Source organism: Microcebus murinus, chromosome 6 (assembly GCF_040939455.1).
Source record: "Microcebus murinus isolate Inina chromosome 6, M.murinus_Inina_mat1.0, whole genome shotgun sequence".
Classification (NCBI taxonomy): domain Eukaryota; kingdom Metazoa; phylum Chordata; class Mammalia; order Primates; family Cheirogaleidae; genus Microcebus; species Microcebus murinus.
This window is the reverse complement of record NC_134109.1, coordinates 69,652,773-69,678,337: the sequence shown is the minus strand read 5'-3', so window position 1 is coordinate 69,678,337 and position 25,565 is coordinate 69,652,773. Positions and strand designations below refer to the sequence as shown.

The 25,565-nt window shown below is 43.5% G+C and overlaps 2 protein-coding genes across 3 annotated transcripts in view; one reads left to right on the top strand and one right to left on the bottom strand.

Annotated features, from left to right (window-relative positions):
- The window catches only part of LOC142871489 (small ribosomal subunit protein uS14-like), a 399,345-nt gene that overhangs the window by 265,475 nt on the left and 108,305 nt on the right, over positions 1 to 25,565 (top strand). The window lies entirely within an intron of this gene.
- C6H14orf93 (chromosome 6 C14orf93 homolog) lies at positions 1,527 to 22,256 on the bottom strand. Of its 2 annotated transcripts, none has more exons than XM_012752775.3 (7): positions 22,196 to 22,256; positions 10,600 to 11,425; positions 7,743 to 8,063; positions 3,755 to 3,816; positions 3,418 to 3,521; positions 2,533 to 2,645; positions 1,527 to 2,270 (listed from the first exon to the last, which is right to left on the bottom strand). In XM_012752775.3, exons 2-7 carry the CDS (start codon positions 11,197 to 11,199, stop codon positions 1,851 to 1,853), a joined length of 1,620 nt encoding a protein of 539 aa, XP_012608229.1. In that variant the 5' UTR covers positions 11,200 to 11,425; positions 22,196 to 22,256; the 3' UTR covers positions 1,527 to 1,850. The 2 variants fall into 2 exon arrangements, with proteins under 2 accessions (XP_012608229.1, XP_012608230.1); XM_012752776.3 differs by having other exon boundaries at positions 22,112 to 22,243.

Below are 25,565 nucleotides of genomic sequence, written 5' to 3'. Positions count from 1 at the left end.
CGGGCGCGGTAGCTCACGCCTGTAATCCTAGCACTCTGGGAGGCTGAGGCGGGCGGATTGCTCGAGGTCAGGAGTTCGAAACCAGCCTGAGCGAGACCCCGTCTCTACTAAAAATAGAAAGAAATTAATTGACCAACTAAAAATATATATACAAAAAATTAGCCGGGCATGGTGGCACATGCCTGTAGTCCCAGCTACTTGGGAGGCTGAGGCAGAAGGATCGCTTGAGCCCAGGAGTTTGAGGTTGCTGTGAGCTAGGCTGATGCCACGGCACTCACTCTAGCCAGGGCAACAAAAAAAGTAAGACTCTGTCTCAAAAAAAAAAAAAAAAGAGTGTATCTTCAACTTACAATATTTTCAACTTAAAGTATTTTCAACTTACAATGGGTTTATCTGATTGTAACCTAATAGCAAGATGAGGAGCATACCCAGTGCATATCACTTTTGCACCATTGTAGAGTTGAAAAATCGTTAAGTTGAACCATCATAAGTAGGAGACTGTCTGATCACACACAAAACTGATCATTTCCAAGCTTAAAACCTTTCAATGATCTCTCACTGCCCTTAAGCTAAAGTCTATAATCTTTAAGATGTTTTACAAGGTTTGTACCTCTCCAACCTCTCCTCTTAGCATTATCACTTCCCCAAACTGGTCTGCAATAGAATTAGACCTTGTCCATAATCCCGAGCCTCTGGACTTTTGCACCTGCTGTTTGCTGTGTTTGGAATACTCTCAGCTTCCCTTTCCCTTTTCCTGGCTAACCCCTCCCATTTTAGTAATCAATTTAAACATTACTTCCCCTGAGAAGCCTTTCCAGATTGCAAGAGTAGGTTAGCTATCCCTGCTGTATACTGCCATAGCACCCTGCACGCCCCCATGGTCACCCTTACCACAGTTCATTTCATTGCCTACTCAACTGCCTGGCTTCCTGACTAGCCAATAGAACCTCAGATCAGCATCTACCCTTTATCAGTGTATCTGTAGCACCTAGCACAGTACCTTGACATTAGTAAGCAATCAATATTTGTTGTATGGCTGCATGAATGAATATAGAATCATTTTTACTTCTCAATCCAGTCAAAATGCACGTGTGCACACATACACATATCCCTTCCCTAAAATGCAGCCTGGTTAACAGGACTAAGAAATAGCTACAAAGCTATATATTCAGCGTGGTCACACATTGTGAAAGAAGCTGCTGGTGAGATACGGGAACTCCTTAAGCCTTAATTTGTTCATCTGTAAGACAGGAGTAGTAAAATCTTCCTTATATAATTCAATAAACAATAGCTACTGTATCTAGATCCCAATTCCCAAACATTGAACCCATGTTCTCTTGCTCAGAAGAATCAAGCCCATAATTGAAACTTCCCACCAGGTGGCAGCATTTCCCTGGACTGGTCCTGTTCTGCTTCCACTGCAGAGCAAGACCAGCAGTCATGGGGAAGCAAAAGGTACAACCTGGGCTCCTTCCCCAGAGCTTGGGCGGAACTGGGCAGGGGCAGAAACAACTCAGAAACAGGGCGCATGTCAAGAAGGCCTCATGTTTCTTAGACCCATCCTCCTCCTTTTCTCATCCCAGGCTCCTCCGAGGCACTGTTTATGCTGAGGAATAAGCATTTTCTGGCTTGCCATTCACAGTGGGGGGAGTTTCTCCCCTTCTAGATAAATCCTTTTATCCCACCATATCTTCCAGCTTCCACTTCCAATGGAGACTGTGTGTTAAGAAGAGAGGCAAATTGTTTTCTCGGTCTGCAGAGGGTACCTCATTACTCTGGGAAGCCCCCTAGATGCCCATTTCTGGGACATGGGGAGTGGCAGAAGCCAGAGTTATTCGCAGCTACAGATTTCATTCATCCTTTTCCACCTTGATTTCAATGAATGAGTTCAAGTCAGGGCAGCAGGTTTTGTGGGGTTGGTCAAAAGATGGGGAGACAGGAGCATTCTCATCGCCTCCCTCATCTTCCTCTTCTTGGAAATTAGGATTGTAAAGTTCTGGTGGAAGGAGCTGGGCTTCAGCAGAAGGCAGTCTCTCTGAGGGAGGCCCATACACACGGTTGGCTTTGGTGCCATGTTTAGAGTTAGCATCCAGGTGGTAGCAGAGCTCTGTGAGGCGCTGGGCCCGGAAACGGGGAGGGCGGGCCACCCAGACGCCTGGCTCGTTAAGGCTGTCCTCTTCATCTGACATTAGCTCTTCTGTCACATCCTTCCACAGGCGTTGGTCCTCAGGTCCAAAATGCCTCATGATACTGGATCGGTTGGCAAAAAGCTAAGGGAGGAGCCCAGGACAAAGATTAGGAAGAGAAACAGATTGGATTTGGAAAAAGGATTAGAGTGAGGAAGGCTGTATAAGATCATTGCCTAAGAGAACCCAGTCCCCAAGTCAAATCTTAGAATTGGCTCATCCTTCTTCCCTGCCTACACTCCTGGCTCTCAATCCTATTCTCAGATGCCATATCCTCTGGCCCTTCCCACTGTGGCTTATTAGGATTTAGAGTTTAGCATCTTGAAAGGAAGGCCTAGAAACCTACCCGGTATCGGCGACTTCGAAGTTTCTTCTCCTCTTTTTCCTTCAGGCCTTTAAAGGGGTTCAAGGAGTTGCGGTATTCGCGCCTCTTAGTAAGGAAGTAGGCCACACAGGCTCCTGGAGAGGGGGCAGGGAAAGAAGCAAGAAGCAGAGTCTTCTAGAGCAGTGGTCTTCAGCCCGTTTTTCTGCCCTAACACTACTGAACGGGAAATTAAGAATAACTATTTAGACAATGGGCTTTCTTGGCATATGCGTCAGCATCTATTCACTCCCTTTTGGTTTAGCTCTTTTTGTCCACCTCCACCTCCAACACTAGCTCCTCTAGATTATCTCCCACTGGAAAAAGAAAACTCCAATTGCTTCTGCACTCCCTCTCCCCAGCCCCAACCAATTAAACCTACCCCTGTTGCTATTCTGACAGCAGATTACAAGTACTTTTTCAGCAGAAGCTTTCATAGTACTTCAGGGTTAGCTCTTCAGTCATTTTAACAGAAGAGAACAAACAAAGTAGAAAGCCCAGGATGTAATATTTAGGGACAAAAGGGCAGGCGTAGCTTTGATTTCTTCATAACACCTCAGCTTCAGGCCTGGCATAAACAGAATGCATGATGGTGTTCTAGCCCTTCTCTCATTTTCATTTCAGACTGAGTAGGAGAATAAAAAGGCAATTTGAGGTAATCCTATGAATATATTGTAGGTGAGAAGAATAGCCAAAAAAAAAAAAAAAAGAAAGAAAGAAAGAAAGAAAGAAAAAGATTTTAAATCCACTATTTTCAAAACCACCCAAATCATTTCCTTTATGCGTCTTCCCCTCTGACCAAGAATGTGGGAGTGTGAGGGGCAGGGGGAAAAGGATGGGCTGGGAGTTAAAAGGTGAGTTTTTCCTCACCTTTCAGCTCCTTATCCGTGTAATTGTGGGGACTGGTCACCAGCTCCTGCTTGAGCTTTTCCAGAAGGAACTTCACTACTGAAATATTCCAAGAGGACTTGATGCTACCACAAAGAGAAGAGAGTGAGTAAGGCAGTCAGCTTTGAAAAAACAGACAAACAGAGATACCCAGCACTAATCAACTTTGTGGCATATCCCTCCATGGCCTAAGACAGGATCCAAGGGACAATGGCGAGGTCAAAGCCTTAGTGTCATTGTTGTACTAGAGCATATCCCCCTTGACTTCCCTCTCCTTTGCAAAGGACTTTGTGATTCTTTTTCCTCAAGGGGACCATACCTTTCAGACCCATTGAATCTCTTGTCATTGGTGATGTGGTTATGCACATTGTGGACCAATTTCTAGGGGGAAAAACAAAACAAAAACAACAGAATCAAGCCAGGAGTGGATACTATGAAAACTTTCCTCTGGTCCCTAGAAGTAAAAAGGTGTTGTCTCTAGGAGATTCTCTGCCTGAATACTTCCCATAGTCTAAGTACCATATTTGTAGATGCCCTTTCTAAGCCAGAGAGCCTAGCCAAGTTAGTATTTCTGATGTTCTAATGGAGGATTTTCTTTTCTTGTAATTTGTGTCAGGATTCCAGGATCATCCCTGGTCTTACTTCTGCTTCTGAGTAATGTGGTCACTAGAGCAGAGGGTCTCAAACATTTCTGTGAACATACCCCTAACAGCAAGGAGAGAGCGAAGATACACCAAGACTACTGCAAGTGGACATTTCTTGAAGTCTCCTACTCTTGCAAATTTCACATTTGTCTTCAAAATATATCTGTATTTATTTTAATATAAAGATGTCATCTGGGCCAGGCGTGGTGGCTCATGCCTGTAATCCTAGCACTCTGGGAGGCCGAGGTGGGCGGATTACTCGAGGTCAGGAGTTCAAAACCAGCCTGAGCAAGAGTGAGACCCCATCTCTACTATAAATAGAAATAAATTAATTGGCCAACTAATATACATAGAAAAAATTAGCCAGGCATGGTGGCGCATGCCTGTAGTCCCAGCTACTCAGGAGGCTGAGGCAGGAGGATCACTTGAGCCCAGGAGATTGAGGTTGCTGTGAGCTAGGCTGACGCCATGGCACTCACTCTAGCCTGGGCAACAAAGCGAGACTGTCTCAAAAAAAAAAAAAAAAGATGTCATCTGAAATCTTCCAGTGAAATTGATGACCCAGGAAGATGCATCAGATTTGTCTATGGCTTTATATATCCTTTTGCACATTACCACAAATCTCAGCGGTATACATACCATAGTTTGAAAAACAGAAATCTAAAACAACAGAGATGTGAATTGGAAAGGACTTGGGAGACTATATCATACAATCTCCCTTTTACATCATTAAACAAGCTTTCTTTCAGTTTTGCTTATACACGTCTAATAATGGGTTCTCCTTTCTGAGTCAGCTTATTCTGGTGTTGAACATTTCTAAGTGTTAAAAAGGTTTGCCTTAGATGCTTCAAGATCTAACCCCAGTTTTGCGCATAATAGCACCTGAAATATTTGAATATAGCTTTCATGTACTTCTCAAGTCTTCTCATATCTAGCCTAAATACCCCCAAGTTCTTCAAGCATTCTTCATGACACAGTTTCTAGACAGACTCCTCATCAGACTATGAAACTCTCTTGTTTTCCACTCTCCCTCTTACAAAGTGGCACCTGGAACAGAATCCAACTCATCAGTTGAGGTCAGGCCAAAGGGATCATTACTTCCCTGAGTGGAACCCTATACTTCTAGGAATGAAACCTAAGACGGTATTACCTTTCTCAACAACATCACTCCCACTCAGTGTCACAGGTTCACGCATGGTGGGCTTTGAGTCAACTCAAGTCCATTTTTCACATGGATACTGTCTCTATCATTCTGCAACTGGTTTTTTGAACTCCAATCCTGGGTTCTACACTTCCTTCTATTAAATTTAGTTTTATTGTTTCTAATTATATTTTCGTTTCAAGTTCCTTCAGTCAATGAAAGTTACCCAGTCCCAAACTGACAGATTCCTATCCTGGTCCAAAGGCTTCAGCTCCATATTCAGAAATGCCCAGTTTATCCTTCTGCCTCTACAACTGACTGACCATTCCAATTTAGAAACATACTGTTAACGCTAGGTTAGGGTCTCTACTCTATAAAAAGGACTGTTGTTATACTAGCTTTATATTTGACATAGTTAATTTTACCTCTTAGCAGTCCAAACTTAAGAAATGATAAAGGAATGGGTGAATGTTTCAGGAAGTATTTGGGAGAGTTTCAAAAAAAGAAAAAGGGAGTTGTATACCTTCCAACTCAAGTGGCTTGGAAGAGATCAGCTGATAAAAATCAAACCAGGCTTGAAGTGGAAAGGGAAAATACTCTAGACAATAATAAGTGTTAAGACTATAAAAGCTGCTGGCTCACATACCTCCTGAGTGAGCTAAAAATAAATACATGTCCCCAAGGGGTGGCTGGGATCTGCAGCATTCCATGGAATTAAGAGTTCTGGTTTGGTGCTTTTGGTTCACAGAATCCCTAGCAGCAATCCACAGGAGCCCCAGCAGATTGGAGAGGTGTCTCTTTGATTCCTTCCCAAAGCTAAAGATTGGAATAGTGAAAATCTGCAACTATCCCTCCCCCTCTAAACCCACAGTCTGGCACAAGAATACTTTAAACCTTCCTCTGTGATGGGCAGCACAATTCCCTGACTGGTCCTCTAGATCCTTCTCAAGCACAATAACAGAGAAAGCATGATGAGTGAGCATATTATCCTCCAGGCAGTCCCTCAGTTCTACCAAGCTCTCCAGAAGGAAGGAAGAAGCCAGGCCTCAGCACTATATCTCTCTCTGGAGGCAGGAGGCAGGAGTGGAATGGAAATGATGGAAAATCTTGATTTTATGCAAATTATAATTATTACACATATATTTATGATTTAAACACTATGAAGTTTTGGGAAATCCCTTGAAATGCACTTCTAGGCACCTACCTCCAATCCTATTACTGGCAGCAGGAGTGGCCTTTTTGGGCCATAAATCCATGACAGGGAAACTTAACTCATCCCCTGTTCTTGATAAGTAAGGAGATGTCCCTGAACATAACCAAAATTCAAAATGAAAGTTAGAAACAAGTTGATACTGATTATGAATGGGTGTCTTCCCGAGGGGCGGGGGGAGAATGCGTCAGTATAAAAATAAATCAAATGAAAGGGATAGGAAGAGTAGGATCTCTGAGATAAAAGGAATAAGGAAGCAATATAAATAAAGGAGGCATAAATGGTAATCGGCTTTGAAACAAGAAGAAATGGAAGCTACATAATGATGGGAGTTAGGTTGGATATGAGTGGTGACTTCCACTCCGAACCAGGACTCTCCAGTTACTTCACATCAGCCGTTATCCAGAGAATGGAAACTCATTACAGTCAATGTGAACATAATATGGCTGAAGAACATCCCCATGGTTATCAGAAAGAAGTTTTGGGGCACAGAGTTGATCCAAAAGACTATAGTCACCCTAGAAAGTTTCTCGACCTCCACACTATTAACGTTTTGAGGTGGATAATCCTTTGTTATGGGGGGCTGTTGTGTGCATTGTAGGATGTTTAGCAGAAGATCTGGCCTCCGCCCACTAGATGCCAGTAACATTCTCATTACCTTTTCCTGCACCCCACCAGTGGTAACCAGAGATGTCTCCAGACAGTTCCAAATGTCCCCTGCGGGCAAAATCACCCGTAGATTGAGAACTACTGCCCTAGATCTCTAGGTCTGTGTCAGCTGCCAGGCACTCCAAGGAGGTTTTGGTCAGACTTGGTTCAGGCCAGTCCCTTCCCTGCCAAGTGCTCTTGAAATGACTAGACTCTCTAAACGTTTATAATGGAGCTGTTTAGTGGCCCTCTGCATCTTTGAGGTTTGTAACCACCTGAGGACAGCTCGGCTTTTCCACCCAGAGGGCCCCTTGCCACTGACCCCGCACACTGGCTAAATTTGCAGGCAGTTTCCACTGCTACCTTTTGGTGATCAGTCTGTTGAATTCCTTAAAGATCTTCCCATCAGGATTATTAGAACACTGTGAGATTCCCTTTTCTTTAAAAGATATCATTTTATCTGGAAAAGCCTAGAAGCTCAATTTATAGCAGGGGAACTGCCTATCCTGAGAGATACAGGATAATCTCTCTTCTAGCCCCTCCCACTCCAGTCAGATTCAGTATACCATTCATTCATTATGGAAGGCGTAAAATCAACCCACCCTTCACTCTTCCCTTATCTCTCCAGACTGAAGAAAAATTTATAGAAGTTGAGCTCACTCACAGAGAGTACCAGATCCCGCTTGCGCCTGGAATTCTTCTGCCCACTTCCTCTAGTCCTGCATGGGGAAGCGGTAAACGCTAGAGAGTGTCTCAGCTCGCCAGTGCTGCCAGGGGCTGACTCTTCCAAGGCACCGTCCAAAGCAGCTGCAACACTGAGCATGTCCTCAGGGCGAGGTAGTGGCAGCTTGGTTCCATTTTCTGGCCCTGTCTCTGAGGTTGCCCGCTGGATAGCCAGTTGTGTGGCTGGTGAGAGTTGCTTGGCATAAGCAGGGACCAGCACTCGTTGTACTGCACCCTCAGAGGCCACATAGTCATCTACCAGCTAAGAGTATAAAGAAGAATAGCTTGTTAGCCAGCCAGGTGTAGGGGAACCTGGTCAACCATCATTCTCTGGCCACAATGAACAGAGAGTAGAAAGAAGGGTGGAATCTCGGCCGGGCGCAGTGGCTCACGCCTGTAATCCTAGCACTCTGGGAGGCTGAGGCGGGCGGATCGCTCGAGGTCAGGAGTTCAAAACCAGCCTGAGCAAGAGCGAGACCCCGTCTCTACTATAAATAGAAAGAAATTAATTGGCCAAATAATATATATAGAGAAAAAAATTAGCCAAATTAGCCGGGCATGGTGGCACATGCCTGTAGTCCCAGCTACTCGGGAGGCTGAGGCAGGAGGATCGCTTAAGCCCAGGAGTTTGAGGTTGCTGTGAGCTAGGCTGACACCATGGCACTCTAGCCTGGGCAACAAAGTGAGACTCTGTCTCAAAAAAAAAAAAAAAAAAACAAAGAAGGGTGGAATCTAGCACAGTCTCTAATGGTCAACAGCTTGTTTCTCTGGGACTCCTATGAGAGTGTCGAGTAAGTATTTCTGGTGTGTACTGGGCCTCTCATGTTGGGTCATTACCACAGGGCTGCTCACAAGGACAAGGCATGTTCCTGATGCTATATTTGTGAGTAGTCATTTATGGTTTGGTCTTAGGTATAAGAAATGCAGCTAGGTAAGTTTTGTTTAAAAGGGATTAGGTGCATCTTTATAATCTGGTCTAAAAAAAAAGAAAAAGAAAAAATTAAAAATTAAAAATAATTAAAAAAATTAAAAATAATTTAGAAAATAAAAGGGATTAGGGAAGGAAGTGATGACAAGAAAGGGAAACCAAGCAAGAGAAGAAACAAGAAAATAAAACAGTAACAACAATAAAGAGGTGAAATAAAAGCAAAATGAGAGCAAAGGAGGGAGATACAAAGTCAGAAATCCCTAGAGAGGCTGGCACTGACAGCTCCCCTGAACCACCTTGCAGCCCCGGGCCAGTCTGTGCCCTCACCTTCATCCTGCCCCCGACTGCCTGTGCCCTCACTCAAGGACACACAGGGCAGGGAAAGAAAGGAGGGAGCAAGGCAGAAAGAGGAAGAAACGAGGGGGGGGATCTCTGCAGCCAAGAAAACAAAACAGTGAAAGTGGGAAAAAAAACCCACACACACACAGAAAGAAGCGGGGGAGGAGGCTGAGATTTATAGACCTGTGAGCTGCTTTCTGCGCTGTGAAATCTAATTCCATCCTGTTGGCTTGGAAGCATTCCCTGCCTCAGAAAACCCACAGCTCAGGGCAATGGTACCCTCCTGTCTCCCACCTCCCAGGTCCTCCTCTCTCAGGCCCGAACCACTGAGAGTCCTGACCTGGCCCAGCCAGGGCTGAGCAGCAGTGGTCATGCCCACTCGGGGCGTCTTCTGGAGAACAGTGGCCAGTTGCTGTGTTACACTGGAGGAGGAGAGGGGAGTTTATGTATTCATTTCTCAGATCCAGCAGATGGGCTGGGAGTTTTATCCCTCCCATCTACCCTGTGTGTTCTGCTCCTTTACTCTTTATTGGGTGTCTATGCCTTGTCGTGGGGGCGGAGGGAGAGAGGGCGGTCGGAGAGTAGAGTGGAGGAGATTGACAGACCTCCCGCCGGCTCTCAAGTGGCACCACATCTGTTAGTTTCCCACCTCTATGGTCTCTATAGTTGCTCTATCTCCCTTTCAGACTTCCGTGTGTGCCAGTCTGCAGTTATTACTCCACTCAGCCAGGATTTTCCTGCTCATATGGCCCTTGAGCAGTATAGAAACTGAAATAGCACAATGTACTTCTACGTCTTTTCCTGCTCACATAATATGATAACTCGCTTCTCTCTTTTCTTCCTTCTCTCCCTATATGTTATTCTCTTACTAGTAACTCTTAATTGTCCAGTTTTTCACATTTTATTTCCTTTCCTCTACCTCCCTCCCACCTTACCTCATAGTCTCTCTCCCATGTAAATTCTCTTCTTTTCACAGACTCACCTTTCTTCCACGCTCCTTTTTTCACACTTTCCCTCTTTCCTCAACCCTGCATTTCCACTTGGCTCCTTCCCTCCCATACCTGTCTTTACCTTTGTCCTCGCACTTTTTCCTCCGGTCCCTTCCTCTGCCTCTCTTCCCTCTCATGCCTATCTCTCTTTGTACTGAACTCCTCTTGGCAAGCAGAGGGCCCACGATAAAATATGAATGAGCCGTCTGTGCACGGCAGGCACTCTCGCCAGGAGAGGCAGAGCCCATGGAGCAGCGGAGACAGCTGCGGAGGAGAAGGTGCCATGGAGCCATTGAGAGAGAGGGAGTGAGGGAGGGGCACGTACTCACCACACACGCCAAAAAAATGACCTTCTGCCAAAGACCCTTAGGGATCAGGAAGAAAATAGGGGTGCTATCTCCAAAAGCAAAGGAAACTTGGTACTGTTTCGTTTTACCACAAAGAAAGATTTAAATATGGGGAAAAAAAACAGAGAGAGGGGAAAAAGCAGAGAGAAAGGCCAGCAAAAGTGCTCGGGAGCAGCAACCCTCTGCCATACTCACAGGATTGAGCAGTGGGGTCCCCTCACTGGCTGCCAGCGCGCATCCTGGGAGCCGCAAGTCTCTCTGGGTGGCCGGGAAGCCCAGAGGCCCAGGCCCCACAGCCGAGGCCGCTCCCAGCTGCCGCAGCTCCTCGATCACCACCTGCACGCCGCTGCCCACGCTGTCACACTCCTCCTCCACGGCAGACGGAGCCTTGCAGGCTTCCCCGGGACTCTCTTTGAGAGGCCCAGGCTCCTCAAGTGGGGAACTATGTGCCCGGCTTTCCCCATCTTCGTCAGGGGTGGACACTTTCCCTTGCCTTAGCTCACCCACTTCCTCCTGGAGACGTTTTAGCAACTCATTGTTGGCCCTGGCAAGTCCCAGAGCAGCTTCAGCCAGCCCCACTGCCTTATCCACCCGCTGGTAGATAATATGCAGGAGCTGCTCTGAGCTCTGCACGGCCAGGCCGTGTCCAGTCACTGTGATGGGGGTGCTGGGAGGAGGATTCCCGCCCTGAGAGCCTGCGCTGCCCCCACCAGTCTCACTCTTACAGCCACAGCAGCAGCATCTGGCCTCGCTGCCACCAGGAGGGGAGAAGAGAATGGTGGCACTGAAGGACATGGCCGACGGGGCAGTAACAACTGTGCTCACGCTGCTGGGCTGCTCCAAAAGGACTTCCAGTCAGCTGGACTTCACAAGCTCGATGGGAAGCACTGGCCTCTTTGGATTCACTGTCCTTTCTCAACAAGGGTGGCCTGAGGAGCCCGAGCACCAGGCCGTGGGTTCTGTGAAAGAGGAGTGGGCAAGCCCTGGAGGCGCACACAGTCCATGGCTTCCTGTCCTCGGCCTGCAGAGGGGAGAGAGATGCCTTCTTCAATCTGCAGATCCTGAGCTCCCCTAGCACAAAACACTGGGTGATGCCTACAAAGGCCTTCCGGATGAACACAGTTTCAGAGGGTAGGGGGCATTCTTCTCACACCCCAGCACAGAACCCCCCACCACTGCAATCTAAGGAGCAGAGAGGGGACTCAAAGGACCCACCAGCATCTGGAAACATGAGATTAAGAAAGAAAATGTAGATCTGTCTCCCCTCCCCCACCTCACTATCTTTACTGTAATAACACCATTGCATTTCACTGCTTTGATATCGTTCTTTTTTTTTGAGACAGAGTCTCACTTTGTTGCCCAGGCTTGAGTGAGTGCCATGGCGTCAGCCTAGCTCACAGCAACCTCAATCTCCTGGGCTCAAGCGATCCTACTGCCTCGGCCTCCTGAGTAGCTGGTACTACAGACATATGCCACGATGCCTAGAGAATTTTTTGTATATATATTTTTAGTTGGCCAATTAATTTCTTTCTATTTTTAGTAGAGATGGGGTTTCGCTCAGGCTGGTTTCGAACTCCTGACCTCGGAGCAATCACCTGCCTCGGCCTCCCAGAGTGCTAGGATTACAGGCATGAGCCACCACGCCCGGCCATGATATTGTTCTTTAAGGAGTTCAGAACACTTCATGTACGTTACCTCATCTACACAACAGCACTAGAAAACACACATTACCCCGGGTCTTGAGAAGAGATATGCAGAGGAGTTATATGTCTTTTTCAAGGTCGGAGGAAGACAGCAGAATCCAGTTATTGCTACTTTCAATCTAGTGTTGTATTATTTTTTAACTGATACCACTTTTTGTTGACATAAACAATCATGATTCTACCCTCTCTATAATTTTCATACAGATGCATTCTGGGTAAGACTCCTGAATAAGGAATACATGGATCACTGCAGCCCTCAGCATGTCACCAGCCTCTCACTATCATATCATTAATGCTTTGGGGATGAGGGTAAGGAAATGAAATGAAAAGTGGAATCACGGAATTGAAGTGGGGTAACCCAGGACTGTGCAGCCCCGTTGCTGTCCATTGTATACCAGGGCCTGCAGCCCCTGCAGTGGAAACTAGCTGTCCTGAGTCCTCCAGCCAGTAGCCCAGAGAAATACCTCTGGGTCCCCTCTTCTCCACTTCTTATGGCCCTGGAGGGAGGAGCAGAAGCTCAACAGGAATGTCTGACAGCCAGGCGGCCACTTTGCCCACATGACCAGCCTCATAAAAGGAGAAACCAGAATGTCAGTAATAAGCCAAACTGCCTCTCCTTTGAATGACTGTAGTTAAGCAACTGAAGTTGCTGGAGTACCAGGAGAAAGAAAAAGAGGAGGGTTTGATTTGTACCACTGAAAACACTCCAAGGAACTTAATAAATATTGTCATTTTCTAAATGATACTTGATTATAGAAAAAGAATCCTTCTGCTTGAAGCTCCATATGTGACAAAACCTTAAGTATGTTTACAAATTCCTCCAGAGATACATTTCTCTTTTACCCTGTAAATTATATCAGAATATCACAATTAAAAGGAGAGGAGGAGGTTATGAGAATTTTCTATATCCTGAAGGCTAGATTTTTTTTTTTTTTGGAATCAGCAATCTCATTTCAGAAACAGACCATATCAATGCCTCTGAGGTACTAAAACATAAATCTGACAATGTATTTTAATTACATTTGGTTATTAAAGACTAGTCTTTAATTTGCTCTTTTCACCCTTTATATTGAAGAAATGGCTTTTCTGTGCCTGATTATTCACTTTTTGCAGGAACTTAAATCCATTTACAGCTTCCCTGTCATTAGAGTCACTGGAAGGCATCGCTAAACCTGAAACTAAAGGTTAAACCAAATTAAAACTAAAGGTTAAAGGAAAGCACTAAGCAATTCTATGCCAATTTAGAGATGAATCATTTATGTATTCTTTTCTTTCCTAAATACAGGCCTACACTGCTCCTGCAAGGTTTGTTTGTGGGTTGTTTGTATTTTTTTTTTAACCACCATAACGCAAGGAATTTAATCATAACATGGTTGCTGTGAGAAAAATAAAGTTATATTTTGGTGATAGATGGTAGTATACAAATGCTTGCCAATTGGGTTTAGTATTTGTAAAGTCAGAAATTAAGATGCATCACATTGGGACACTGGGCTCTCTCATCCTTTTCTGGTACCAAACTGACACCTGCTATACTCAGTTCTCTTGCCTTACATGCTTACTCTTTCTTGCAAGAGGTCTTCACCCCTACCAGGGTTGTGCCTGTCTCAAGCTCTTCCCCTTCCCCTTCTATGGTCTTTCCTTGATCATCTTTCCAAAACAGCACTGCATTGTAGGTAAAAGAAAAAAAAATGGTTCTCATTTGGCTGTACCACTTATGAGCTGTGTGAACCTGAGCAAATTATTTCACTTTTCTGAGTCCCAGTTTTCTTATCACTGACTAGTTTGAGTGTTGTTATGAAGATAACACATAATATATGTAAGGCACCTATAGTGTGCTGGCACATGGCCAGTGTTCCACACATAGTAGTGGGATGATATTATGATTATTCTGATAACCTTTTGTGCTCCATTCCCAGACACCCATCCTGATTCCCTAATCCTGAATAAAATGCAGTGGCTTCAAATAGAATTTGGGGAAATTTGCTCCTAAATTTAATATCAAATTTCTAAGTAATAAGTTCAACTCTACAAGGATGTGTTTATAGGTATAAAACCTTTTGTGATGCAAATGAGAAAGGCAATGCAGACCTTTTATAATGTACTTACTATCATGACCTGGCCTTAGCCTACGGATAATATTAATAGTTAACTGCTCGTTTTTAATGCTAAATGTATTTTCCTATTGTGAGTTCAATTTGTTCCTCAATTTCTTTTCTGCTTTTCTACTTTGTATATTACCATACTACGTGCATTTCAGAATGTCACATTCAGGGCAACAAATAGATGTTTTCTTGAATAGACCTAAACTATAAAAACCTACAGTGCAGTGTGGCAAAATGGGCATTCAAATAACTCTTTTTTGATTTCCATGGACTCTATTGCTGGCTTAATTTCCCTGCCCCCTGCTATAGTCTGCTACCTAAACTCTAGACATGGAAAGAATTAGGATCGGCAGATAATAAAGGAGCCTTTTACATTGTATTTACTAGCCAGATAACAACTAAAATGCTGGGTAAATGATTAAAAACACAACAAAACACTAATTTCATTAACTGCGTATGTCCCCATTAGAGAAGGCGAACAAGTGGGGGAGAAAAAAGAGGTGTTTCTAGTTTCTAAAAATTCTCTATATGTAAGACCATGCTAAAGGATGATTCACCAAAATGAACTGCCACCTACTAAGTACTCAAATGAAGGGAAGACAAAGTCTCTACACACAAAGAGCTTACAGCATATTTCAAAATGGGAATGTCTAAAGGACATGGAATGTTGTGTTTTTTTTGTTGTTTTTTGTTTTTTTAGGACATGGAATGTTTTAAACATGGACTATCTAAAGAACAAAGCAAAATACAAGTCCTAAAAATACAGTATAGAATGAAAACTTCCTGAAAACTAACTGAGGAGTTAGTTCAAAATAATGGAAAGATCAAAAGAATGAAATCATGCTTAGAAGGAGTTCTTGTAGAAGAAAAGCCTCCAGTTGATCCTTGAGTAATGTATAGGATGAGCTGGTAGGGTGGTAAGACATTCTAGAGAGCAAAAAACAAACGTCATAGGACTTAACACGGTGCATGTGAGAGGTCAGAGCAAAGGGGCTTATACAGAAAGGTGAGGAGAGTTGACAGAGGACTTTGAAACCAAATTAAAGAAACTCTTAGACCAGGAATCAGCAAATTTTCTCTATAAAGGATCAGAAAGTAAATAATTTAGGCTTCGCAGACCATGTGGTTTCTGTCACAACTATTGAACTGTGCATTGTTGCATGGACAATATGTTAACAAATGAGCATGGCTGTGTTCAATAAAACGTTATTTGTGGACACTGAAATGTCACAAAAACATATTTATTATTTATCTGAGAAATGTTAAAGCCATTTGTAGCTGGTAAGCCATTACAGAACAGGTGGCAAGCTGGATTTACCCCATGGACTAACTGGCAAAATTAGTTTGCCAGGCCGGGCGCGGTGGCTCACGCCTGTAATCCTAGCTCTCTGGGAGGCCGAGGCGGGCGGATTGCTCGAGGTCAGGAGTTCGAAACCAGCCTGAGCAAGAGCGAGACCCCGTCTCTACTATAAATAGAAAGAAATTAATTGGCCAACTAATATATATACAAAAAATTAGCCGGGCATGGTGGCGAATGCCTGTAGTCCTAGCTACTTAGGAGGCTGAGGCAGGAGGATTGCTTGCGCCAGGAGTTTGAGGTTGCTGTGAGCTAGGCTGACGCCATGGCACTCACTCTAGCCTGGGCAACAAAGCGAGACTCTGTCTCAAAAAAAAAAAAAAAAAAAAAAAAATTAGTTTGCCAATTCCTCTCTTAGATACCCGCAGTGGAACAGTTAAGAGATTAGAAGAATGTTTAAGTGACCCAGAAGTAAGGTGATGAGAATGAGGGTTGTGGATATGAAGGTTCAAAATCCTGGAGGAAGAATTGATACTTCTATACTTAATAAATATGGGGGTTAGAGATATTGGTTAAAGATGACTACAAGATTATAAACCTGAGGGTCACCACCCACACAATGATAAAAATGAGGCAGTTTAGAGGAGCCACCAGTATGTTATAGAGAAGAACTGTATTTATTTAACTTGTTAAATTTCAACTGATGGCAGTATGTTTCAGTGGAAAGTCCTGAAAACAACTGATTGAGACTGAAAAACAAAAACAAAAGGAAGGTCAGAGCTGGAATGCAGATTTGGAATCTTTAGCAAGAGGATGGCAGTTGAAACTGAGAGAGTGCATGAACTCTCCAAAGGGTAAGTGTAAAGTGTGAAATGCAAAGGCCAAGGACAACACTTCAAGCCAATCCAAGAAAGAGGCTTCATTAAAAGAGAAACTTGAGAAAGAATGGTCAGTGAGATGGGAGAAAAACCAGTGTATGGAAGCCAAAGCAGAGAAAAATGTCAAGAAAGTGTACCTAATCAACTGTGACAAGTGCAGCAGAGTGGTTAAAAAAGATGAAAATTAAGGAAATAAATTTTATTTGTCCATGATGGTTATTTGTGATGACCAGAGAGAATTTTTTTTTTGTAATGAAGGCAATATTCTGCAGTAAATGAAAGAGGAATTGGGTGGAAACAAAATGAAAGGAAGAAAGAAGCAAGCAAGAAGTCAAGTTTTCTAGAGTTTAACTATGAAAAGAAGGAAGTTTGTCTGAATACTTATCCTTTGCTGTTAAAAAAAAGAAAAATGGGCCGGGCGCGGTGGCTCACGCCTGTAATCCTAGCACTCTGGGAGGCCGAGGCGGGCGGATTGCTCAAGGTCAGGAGTTCGAAACCAGCCTGAGCGAGACCCCGTCTCTACCAAAAATAGAAAGAAATTAATTGACCAACTAAAAATATATATACAAAAAATTAGCCGGGCATGGTGGCGCATGCCTGTAGTCCCAGCTACTCGGGAGGCTGAGGCAGAAGGATCACTGAGCCTCGGAGATTGAGGTTGCTGTGAGCCAGGCTGACGCCACGGCACTCACTCTAGCCTGGGCAACAAAGTGAGACTCTGTCTCAAAAAAAAAAAAAAAGAAAAATGTAAAACATTAATTTTTTATAGAAAAAAAAGAAAAAAAAAGAAAGGAAGGAAGAAAACAGTAAAGAAGTCAGAAGGGGCTTTAAGGATTAAAGTATTTCAAGACATAGAAAGCTTCAGTATATTTAAAAAGCAGAAAGAAAAAGGCCTGTAAGAAAATAATGAATGAAGACATTAGGAAAGGATATAAGTTTTCTTTTAGCAAGGAGCCCCCCAACATAAGAAAGGAGGGCAAGCTCTTCCCTTTGTCTTCAGAGAAGAAAAAGATGAATGCAAGGGGACAAAGATTTATTGGAGTGGAGAGAGGAAAATAAGTTGTACACCATACAGACACTCTTTTTACTTTGGAGACAGATTTTTCTCAGTATGAATAATTCAAAATGTTAATAGAACTTTATTATAGACACTACTGTATTATCTGTTGTTACAACCTGCTAAGTTCTTCTCCTCTAACACTCCAAACCTGACATAATGACTCTTGCTTTTTTCTATCACTGGCTTAAGGCTCTCCAGCCCACTCAACCCTGCCAACATTATTAACATATCCAACTTTATTCTGATATCTTTATTTTACTTCTCAAAATGCATAACTATTTAATTCAATAATCTATGGAATTTTTGGCAAAGCAATGGTTAACACTAGTAATATCTTTTTTTTTTTTATTCTTCTTGTATATTCCTGGATAGATACTAGTAATATCTTTATCATTATTGTTAAATTATTAATGCTGTCAATTTCTGCAATTTCAGATTGTTAGATAATTGATTTGAAAACCAAGAGTTCATATTTTTGCTCAAGAAAGAGAAAAGATGAATAAACTAAGACTGACCACCACAGAATAATATATATGCCTTTTGCAAAATGCTATCAACTTTTAGAATTGGATAATAAGAAAAAGATCTTCAATCTTATGATGAATTGCCAACACAACATGACAGTAGATGTCAAATTTAGGTTTGCATAAAAATATTAATATGTGTTGTGGGTTCATTTCAGTATCGATCTAATTTAAATACTTGTGAAATGGGCCTGGAAAATGTACTTTTCAATCATTTTGATATTTTTTTCATAAATATTTAGATAAAAAGAAAAAGAAAATTCATCTGCTTTAGACAGACAGTTCAGGGTGAGACTGTCCATAATTTTAACTATCCCTTTCCTCCCAAGTCACATGTATTTTTGTTAGAACTAAATATATCATATTCTTGGCAGTTCCCTTGCTTATGTTCTCCCCATTCTGAGTTTGAATTTTCTGCTTGACTGAATTCACCTCCAAACTATGAAAAATAAAAGTTTTCCCACTGTTTAATAGATATGTATGATTTGGTATCACTCAGATGATATATGTTTTTATAATGGGCCCTAGACTCATTCAGGGTCATGCTAGCAATGGACTTCCTTAAATGTGATTACGGAAAGCATGGCAATTCATATCATAATCTTCATTTTAAGAAATAAATAAAGAAAATGGACACTTAAAGCTCCTGCTGTGTTGTTCAGCCCTACTCCTCCACTTCAAGGTGCAAAATGGCTCACCTGTCAAAAGGTCCTCTCAAAATCCATTTCTATCAGAAATGAACTCCTTATCACACAAGGGCAGGTAAGCAAATACCATAAAACACTATTTTCCCACACCTCATTTTTAGTGGTAAAAAAGAAACTGTAGACCCAGAGGCCAGAATGGGGTCTTAAACAAAAGTATTCCATGGAATCCAAAAATTCCAAGTATACTTGTATAGTAGGACAAGAGTTTCTAACCCAGCATAGTGCAGTGCTTTTTATTCACATTTGCTAAAGTGCAAGTTGATAGGATTAAAATTTGCAGTTTCAGGTTTTCATATAAACGAGCCTAACGTAAAGGACTGCATTTCTGGAGAAACTGAAAAATGAAAAACCGTCTCCTAGAACTCTCTCTGGCCAGCGAGCCCTCGGTAAATGTTAGTTGATTAAATATTAGTCAAAGATGACAAGGTGGACACCAGGGACAGCAGAATCATTTCCGATGAGACAGTGTGATTCAGCTACAGGCAGACGATCGCAGCGACGCAGACAGCACAGAGATCGGTCACTGCTCTCCAGGCCGCAGGGGACAGAGCGACAGGCAACTGTGCCCAGCCACACAGCGTGTCCTGGAGGTCCCGGGGAAAGGGGTAATTCAAGGAGGGCGGTGGAGAGTAGAAGGGCCCGAGATGCAGTCAGGGCTCTCACTGGGTGAGGTAGACTATGTGGCCACGAAAGCTCTGAGGACTTGGGCTGAGGGCGGCGCTCCTCGCGGTAACTGGAGTAGGGGTCCCGCCTTGGCAGCCTACGAGGGTTCCACCGCGTGTGCCCCGCGTTACGGCGCCGGCTGACTCAGCGAAGCCGAAGCGAGCGCGCGGGAGACTTAGGAACCCGCCGCGCCAGCTCGTGTACTCGCACAGAGCGCGCACGCGGGGAGGCACCGCCCCTCTCGCCCTCTGGCCCCGGGTGATTGGTGTTTGGCAGAGGGGAGGGGAGCAGAACCAGAAACACTATTGGCCGCAATTCACAGTCACTCAAGGAGCTAGGGAGGGGAGGGGCCTCTTCAGGGAGGGACACGACTGCGAGTCTTTTTCAAGGCTGACAGACGCCATCTTTAGTTTGTTTTTTTGTTTACTCGGTTTTGTGCTCTCCTGTTCAGAAAGCGGTGTATACACGATTATAAGTACAGTGGCCACAAATCGGCTTTATACGTTTGGTAGTGGCCGGCTTTCAGTTCCTGCTGGCCTTGATTACAAATCTTTCAGATATCACTTGCACAGTAGCAGTTCCTCTTAGTTCAAAGTTTTCATCTCTAGGCACCCTGAGGATTCCCAGGCAAAATCAACTGAGCTTAGCTTTGGTAAAAAGGCCAAGTCAACGATATATTCGTGCGAGGAGTTCTCCTCTTTCTTACAAAGAAAAAGCAAAAGGACAGTGGATATGTGCCTAGGTTCCTACATGTTGAAATCAAACAGCCTAGGAAGTCAAGGGCACAGAATGTGTACTGTCTAGGAGAGCTCTCCCTTTTCTGAGAAGCTAAAAAGTGAAGCAAAAAGTATATGTGATGCCGAAGAGTTAGGGTATAACTCCATTAAAAATTCCTCTCATCACTGCTATAACGATCACAAAGGTCATCAGAATCTGACTAGATTTCAAAGAAATGCAGGTCTAAACTTATATAATGATCCACCCCCGAGCCAGTATTTATTAAGCACTGATCTGACTTGCATTGTTAGGGAATAAAAATACATTTAATTCAGGTAAGAAACCAGAGAGCCCCCACAGGGCCGCTTTTGTTGTTATGAATTTCAAGAACTTGTACAAATAATTTTATTGCAATTGTTACTTAGGACTCTAAATACTGCTTGAAACAGAGTAACACACTAGCTGAGAAATGGAAATGTATTATCATCATACAGAAGTTTTGTTGTAATGAAATTTGAACTCTATAGTAGATCCTTTTTTTTTTTACATCCTGGTTGCTACTATACTTGTGACATTCCAGTTTCTCCCTCATCACCCCACATAATTTCCTGTGCTTTCATTCCAATCTGCAAATACAGATTTGGAGACGGGCATTTTCCATAACTCCTAGAGGAGACAGTGGCTCTGTAACATAATTAAGTGAGAATAGGGCACCTCTAACTGGAGGCTCTGCTCAGAGGTTCTTGTCCTCTTAATTCATGCACTTTTCTCTTTGTGACTCTTAGACACAGGAAGAAGGTTTTCATTCCAAAAATGCAACAAGATAACCAAAGTGCACTTGTTATCTCTCCTATTATTTGCCTCTGCCTCCTCTTGGTGCCCCCTCCCCACCACCCGGAATTGTTTTTGAGAACTGGACTTGACTGGATTTTTTTTCCTTGATACTTTGCCAGCTGTGAAGCTTTTCAAACAAATCCCAACCAATAAACAACCATTTTGTCAAAAAGCCAAGAGAGAACTTGCCTTCTGAACACACCAACCAAACCACACATGAAGGCCAAAATATACACATCTGTACACTTAAGAACGTGAGACAATAAAAAGCAAAACCACTTAGGCAAAACAGTCACTAAAGAAGGCTTTGAACCACAGATTCAATAAATTGCCTACTCTCATTTGCCACATGGACTATGGCAGTTATTTAATTATTCACTAATATGATGCTTTAGAAGAGGAGCAGAAAAATTTAGTAAACGCATACAGAAAAAAAGTGCCCAACTATGCTAAGCATAGGGTTTCTTCTAAGCTCTACTTTGCACATGAAATCCTGTTTTGATCACATTTAGGAAGACGACGAAAAAAATTCACATCCAAGGGGCTATTTTGCACACGTAAAACAAAAGGTAATCACTTTTGAAAATAAAATCTGATATGGCACATATACACATACTGTACATATACACAAAGAATAACCCCCAAGACAAATCTGTACGAAATTATTTGTTTCAAGAAATACACACACACTCACACACATAAACAGAAATGCCCTAATGAAAATGTGTATGCAAGACACACTGTAAGAAGGGCTTCACCCTCCCTCCCTAGGGAAATGAGTGTCTCAATTATAATATCCCAATATTTTTAACCTATTGGCCTTGGACAACTGCCACAGCCCCGCCACTTGGTTTTGGTTCTGGGGGAGGGTGTGTGAAACGCGCACGACAACGAAGAGCCTCAAATCTCTCTGCTTCGTTCCACGTTGCCTGTGGCAGAAATTTACATTATCCTTTCAGCCCGCTTAAAAAAAAGAAATCTATACTTCCCAAGAGGCTAAATTTTTAAAAATCCCTCAACCACAAAAATTTACCAGTTTTTAAAATGTGATAACAAAAAGAAAAAAATCTCTATACATTTGGCTGGAAACGGCAGTACACGGCCACCCTGCGTCTCAACTTCTTGGTATATTTGAAACCTTGACTAGGAAAAAGAAAGAGGAAGAGAGACAGAAAAAGAAATGGGGGAAAGCGCAAATTCCCCTTAGCAACAGTTTCCTCACCCCAGCACTGCCACAGATCTCTATTTTTAAAAATGTTGAAAACACACACAAGATTAAGAGGGGAAAAAAATGGAAAAAGGATACCCGAAGGTCGTATGGCTCTTTGTATTCGTGTGTGTGCAAAAAGGAGGACTCGCGTTGCCCGAGCCGGCAAGCCCCGCCCCTCCCCCGACGCCCGTCCGGATTGGCCGCCCACGGCCGCGGGCCGCCCCGCCCGCGAGCACACGCGCCGCGCCCGAGGCGCCGGCCCCGGGGGGCCCCTGAGGGCCGCCCGACCCCCGACCCCGCCCGGACCCGGGCAGTCACACTCGGACTTGTCCTCTTTCCCATGTCTCTCCCCTTCCTTTCACTTTCTCACCCTTTCCCATTTTTTTTTCTCAGTGAAACAAGGCCCAGTCACCAGCATAACAATCCAGTGAGTGAGCACCTGACACTTGGCTAAATTCGGTTAACTAGTCGGTAACATCCTAGACTGGGACTAAACATCAGGAACTTGGTGCATCGGACCCAACTCCTGGTTTCCAGGTGCAATGTCTCTGTTGTTTAACACCCCCACCTTTAAATGAACTTTCACGTAAGTATGTGGCATTTCTCAGGTGAAAGACAAAGTAGTCTTACACTTTGGAGATTATTTTTGCACAGCCTGAGCTCCCACTTTCTCTACTTGGCTAATACTGCATTCTCAAGAAACTAAAATGGCTCTCTGTTTCCTGCACGAAGACTAGTGGCTTATACCTGGATTTTAAGCCTCTTGTAATCTGGTCCCATGCCACTTATTTGTTCTTAGTTCACACTAACCTCACTTTCTTACCCTGTAATGTTCCTTTGCTGAAGTGGTCTTGTTTGCCTGAATAATGCCAATACCCCCCTCTCTGACTAGTCAATTTTTATCCATTCTTCTTCAGCTATTTCAGCCAACACAGACCAGTTACTTCCTTCTCTCTGCTCTTATCGGCATGAACTTCAGGCTTACATTAGCAGCACTTAACTCTACCTTGATTGTTTCACATATTTGAGTAATTTCACTCCAGCAAACTGTTTGAGATTGGAGGTCATATATTAAAAAAAAAAAATTTTTTTTGAGAGAAGGTTGCCTGGACTCAGTTGCCTGAACTAGAGTGCAATGGCTTCATCATAGCTCACTGCAACCTCAAACTCCTGGGCTCAAGCAATCCTCCTGCCTCAGGCTCCTGAGTAGCTGGGTCTATAGGCATGCACCACCACGCCCAGCTAATTTTTGAATTTTTTGTAGAGACCAGGTCTTGGGATGTTGCCCAGATTGCTCTCCAACTCCTGGGCTCAAGGGATCCTCCTGCCTCAGCCTCCCAAGGTGCTGGGATTATAGCTGTGAGCCACCATGTCCAGCCTCTTAAAACTTTTTCCATCCAGGAATTGTTTGGTTCTTATTGCAGCAGAAGGCCTAATTGTGAATATTTAATAGCACTGAAAAAAAATCATTTATGATAGTGAGTGAATTTGTTTTCTAGCTAAGACACAGATTTTGAAACTCATATCCCACAACAAAAATTTGCCTACTATAGTAAATAACAGTTTCTGAGCACTTGCTGTGCAGGAACTGTTCTGAACACTTTACATGTATTAATTTATGTACTATTATTAGCCCTATTTTAGAGACAGGATTAAGGCACACAGTGGTATAATAATTTTTTTTTTTTTGAGACAGAGTCTCACTCTGTTGCCCAAGCTAGAGTGCCGTGGCGTCAGCCTCGCTCACAGCAACCTCAGACTCCTGGGCTCAAGTAATCCTTCTGCCTCAGCCTCTCAAGTAGCTGGGACTACAGGCATGCGCCACCATGCCTGGCTCATTTTTTCTATATATTTTTAGTTGGTCAATTAATGTCTTTCTATTTATAGTAGAGACAGGGTCTCTCTCTTGCTCAGGCTGGTTTCAAACTCCTTACCTTAAGCGATCCTCCCGCCTCGGCCTCCCAGAGTGCTAGTATTACAGGCGTGAGCCACCACACCCAGCCAAGTGGTATAATAATTTGACTAAGGTTATATAGGTAGTAGAGACAGCCCTGGTATCTGAACCCACAAAATCCAACTCCATAGTCCAGGTTCATAACCAATATACCTCACAGGCTTTACAGCACAGTTAAAAAAAAAATTGTATCTGATTTGATCCTCACAATATAGCACAACACAAAAGGCCTGAACCTGAACGCTTGCAGCCTCCAAGATATCATTGTTAATGAAACCACACACAAAGGTGGGGGGACTGTTCTAAATTAAAGAACAATATAGAGACATGACAACTATATACAAATTTCATGGGTCTGAAAAAAAAGCTATCCTGGTCATTACCAGGATAATTGGGGGAAATTGAATATGGCGTGGATATTAGATAATTTGATTGTAGCATAATTAAGCAGGCAGATTAGTGGCATCCCCATTTTACAAGAAACTGAGACTCAGTGCTTACTGCAAGGTCACATAGCTAACAGGTAAAAGACTGAACCCCCAAGCCAGTTGTTTTATCCAGCTCCCTCACACACACACACACACACACACACACACACACACACACACACACACACCTTTTGGCACTGGCCATCTGTCAGGACTCATCCATACACTGTTGGTTCTCAAAGTCCAAAATGTTCTTGATAGGATCTAGTTCTCAGTAGAAAGGCCCATTGCCTTACCTGTTGTTTTCACCCTAGCAGGCATGCTACCTTATGTGTCAATGTAGGCAATAGTTTTGCCTTTTACCTGAATGAAGTGCTAGTGTTTATGTTATTAAGAGTTATAGCCAGGCACGGTGGCTCACGCCTGTAATCCTAGCTCTCTGGGAGGACAAGGCGGGTGGATTGCTCCAGGTCAGGAGTTCGAAACCAGCCTGAGCAAGAGCGAGATCCCGTCTCTACTCTAAATAGAAAGAAATTAATTGGCCAACTAATATATATAGAAAAAATTAGCCGGGCATGGTGGCGCATGCCTGTAGTCCCAGCTACTCGGGAGGCTGAGGCAGGAGGATCGCTTGAGCCCAGGAGTTTGAGGTTGCTGTGAGCTAGGCTGACACCACAGCACTCACTCTAGCCTGGGCAACAAAGCGAGACTCCGTCTCAAAAAAAAAAAAAAAAAAAGAGTTATAAACTTCCTGTGTTTCTTCCTTTTTAAAAAATTTGGAGTCAAGTTCTCACTCTGTTGCACAGGCTGGCCTCAAGGGATCCTCCCACCTCCCAAGTAGCTGGGATATAGGTCCCACTATGTCCCGCTTATGTTTCTTTTCATGTGTTTTCCATTTAAATTTTTTTTTTTTTTTTGAGATAGAGTCTCACTTTATTGCCCAGGCTTGAGTGCGGTGGTGTCATCATTGCTTACTGCAACTTCAAACTCCTGGACTCAAGCAATCCTGCCTCAGCCTCCTGACTAGCTGGGACTACAGGTGTGTGCCACCACACCTGGCTAACTTTTAAATTTTTTTAGAGAT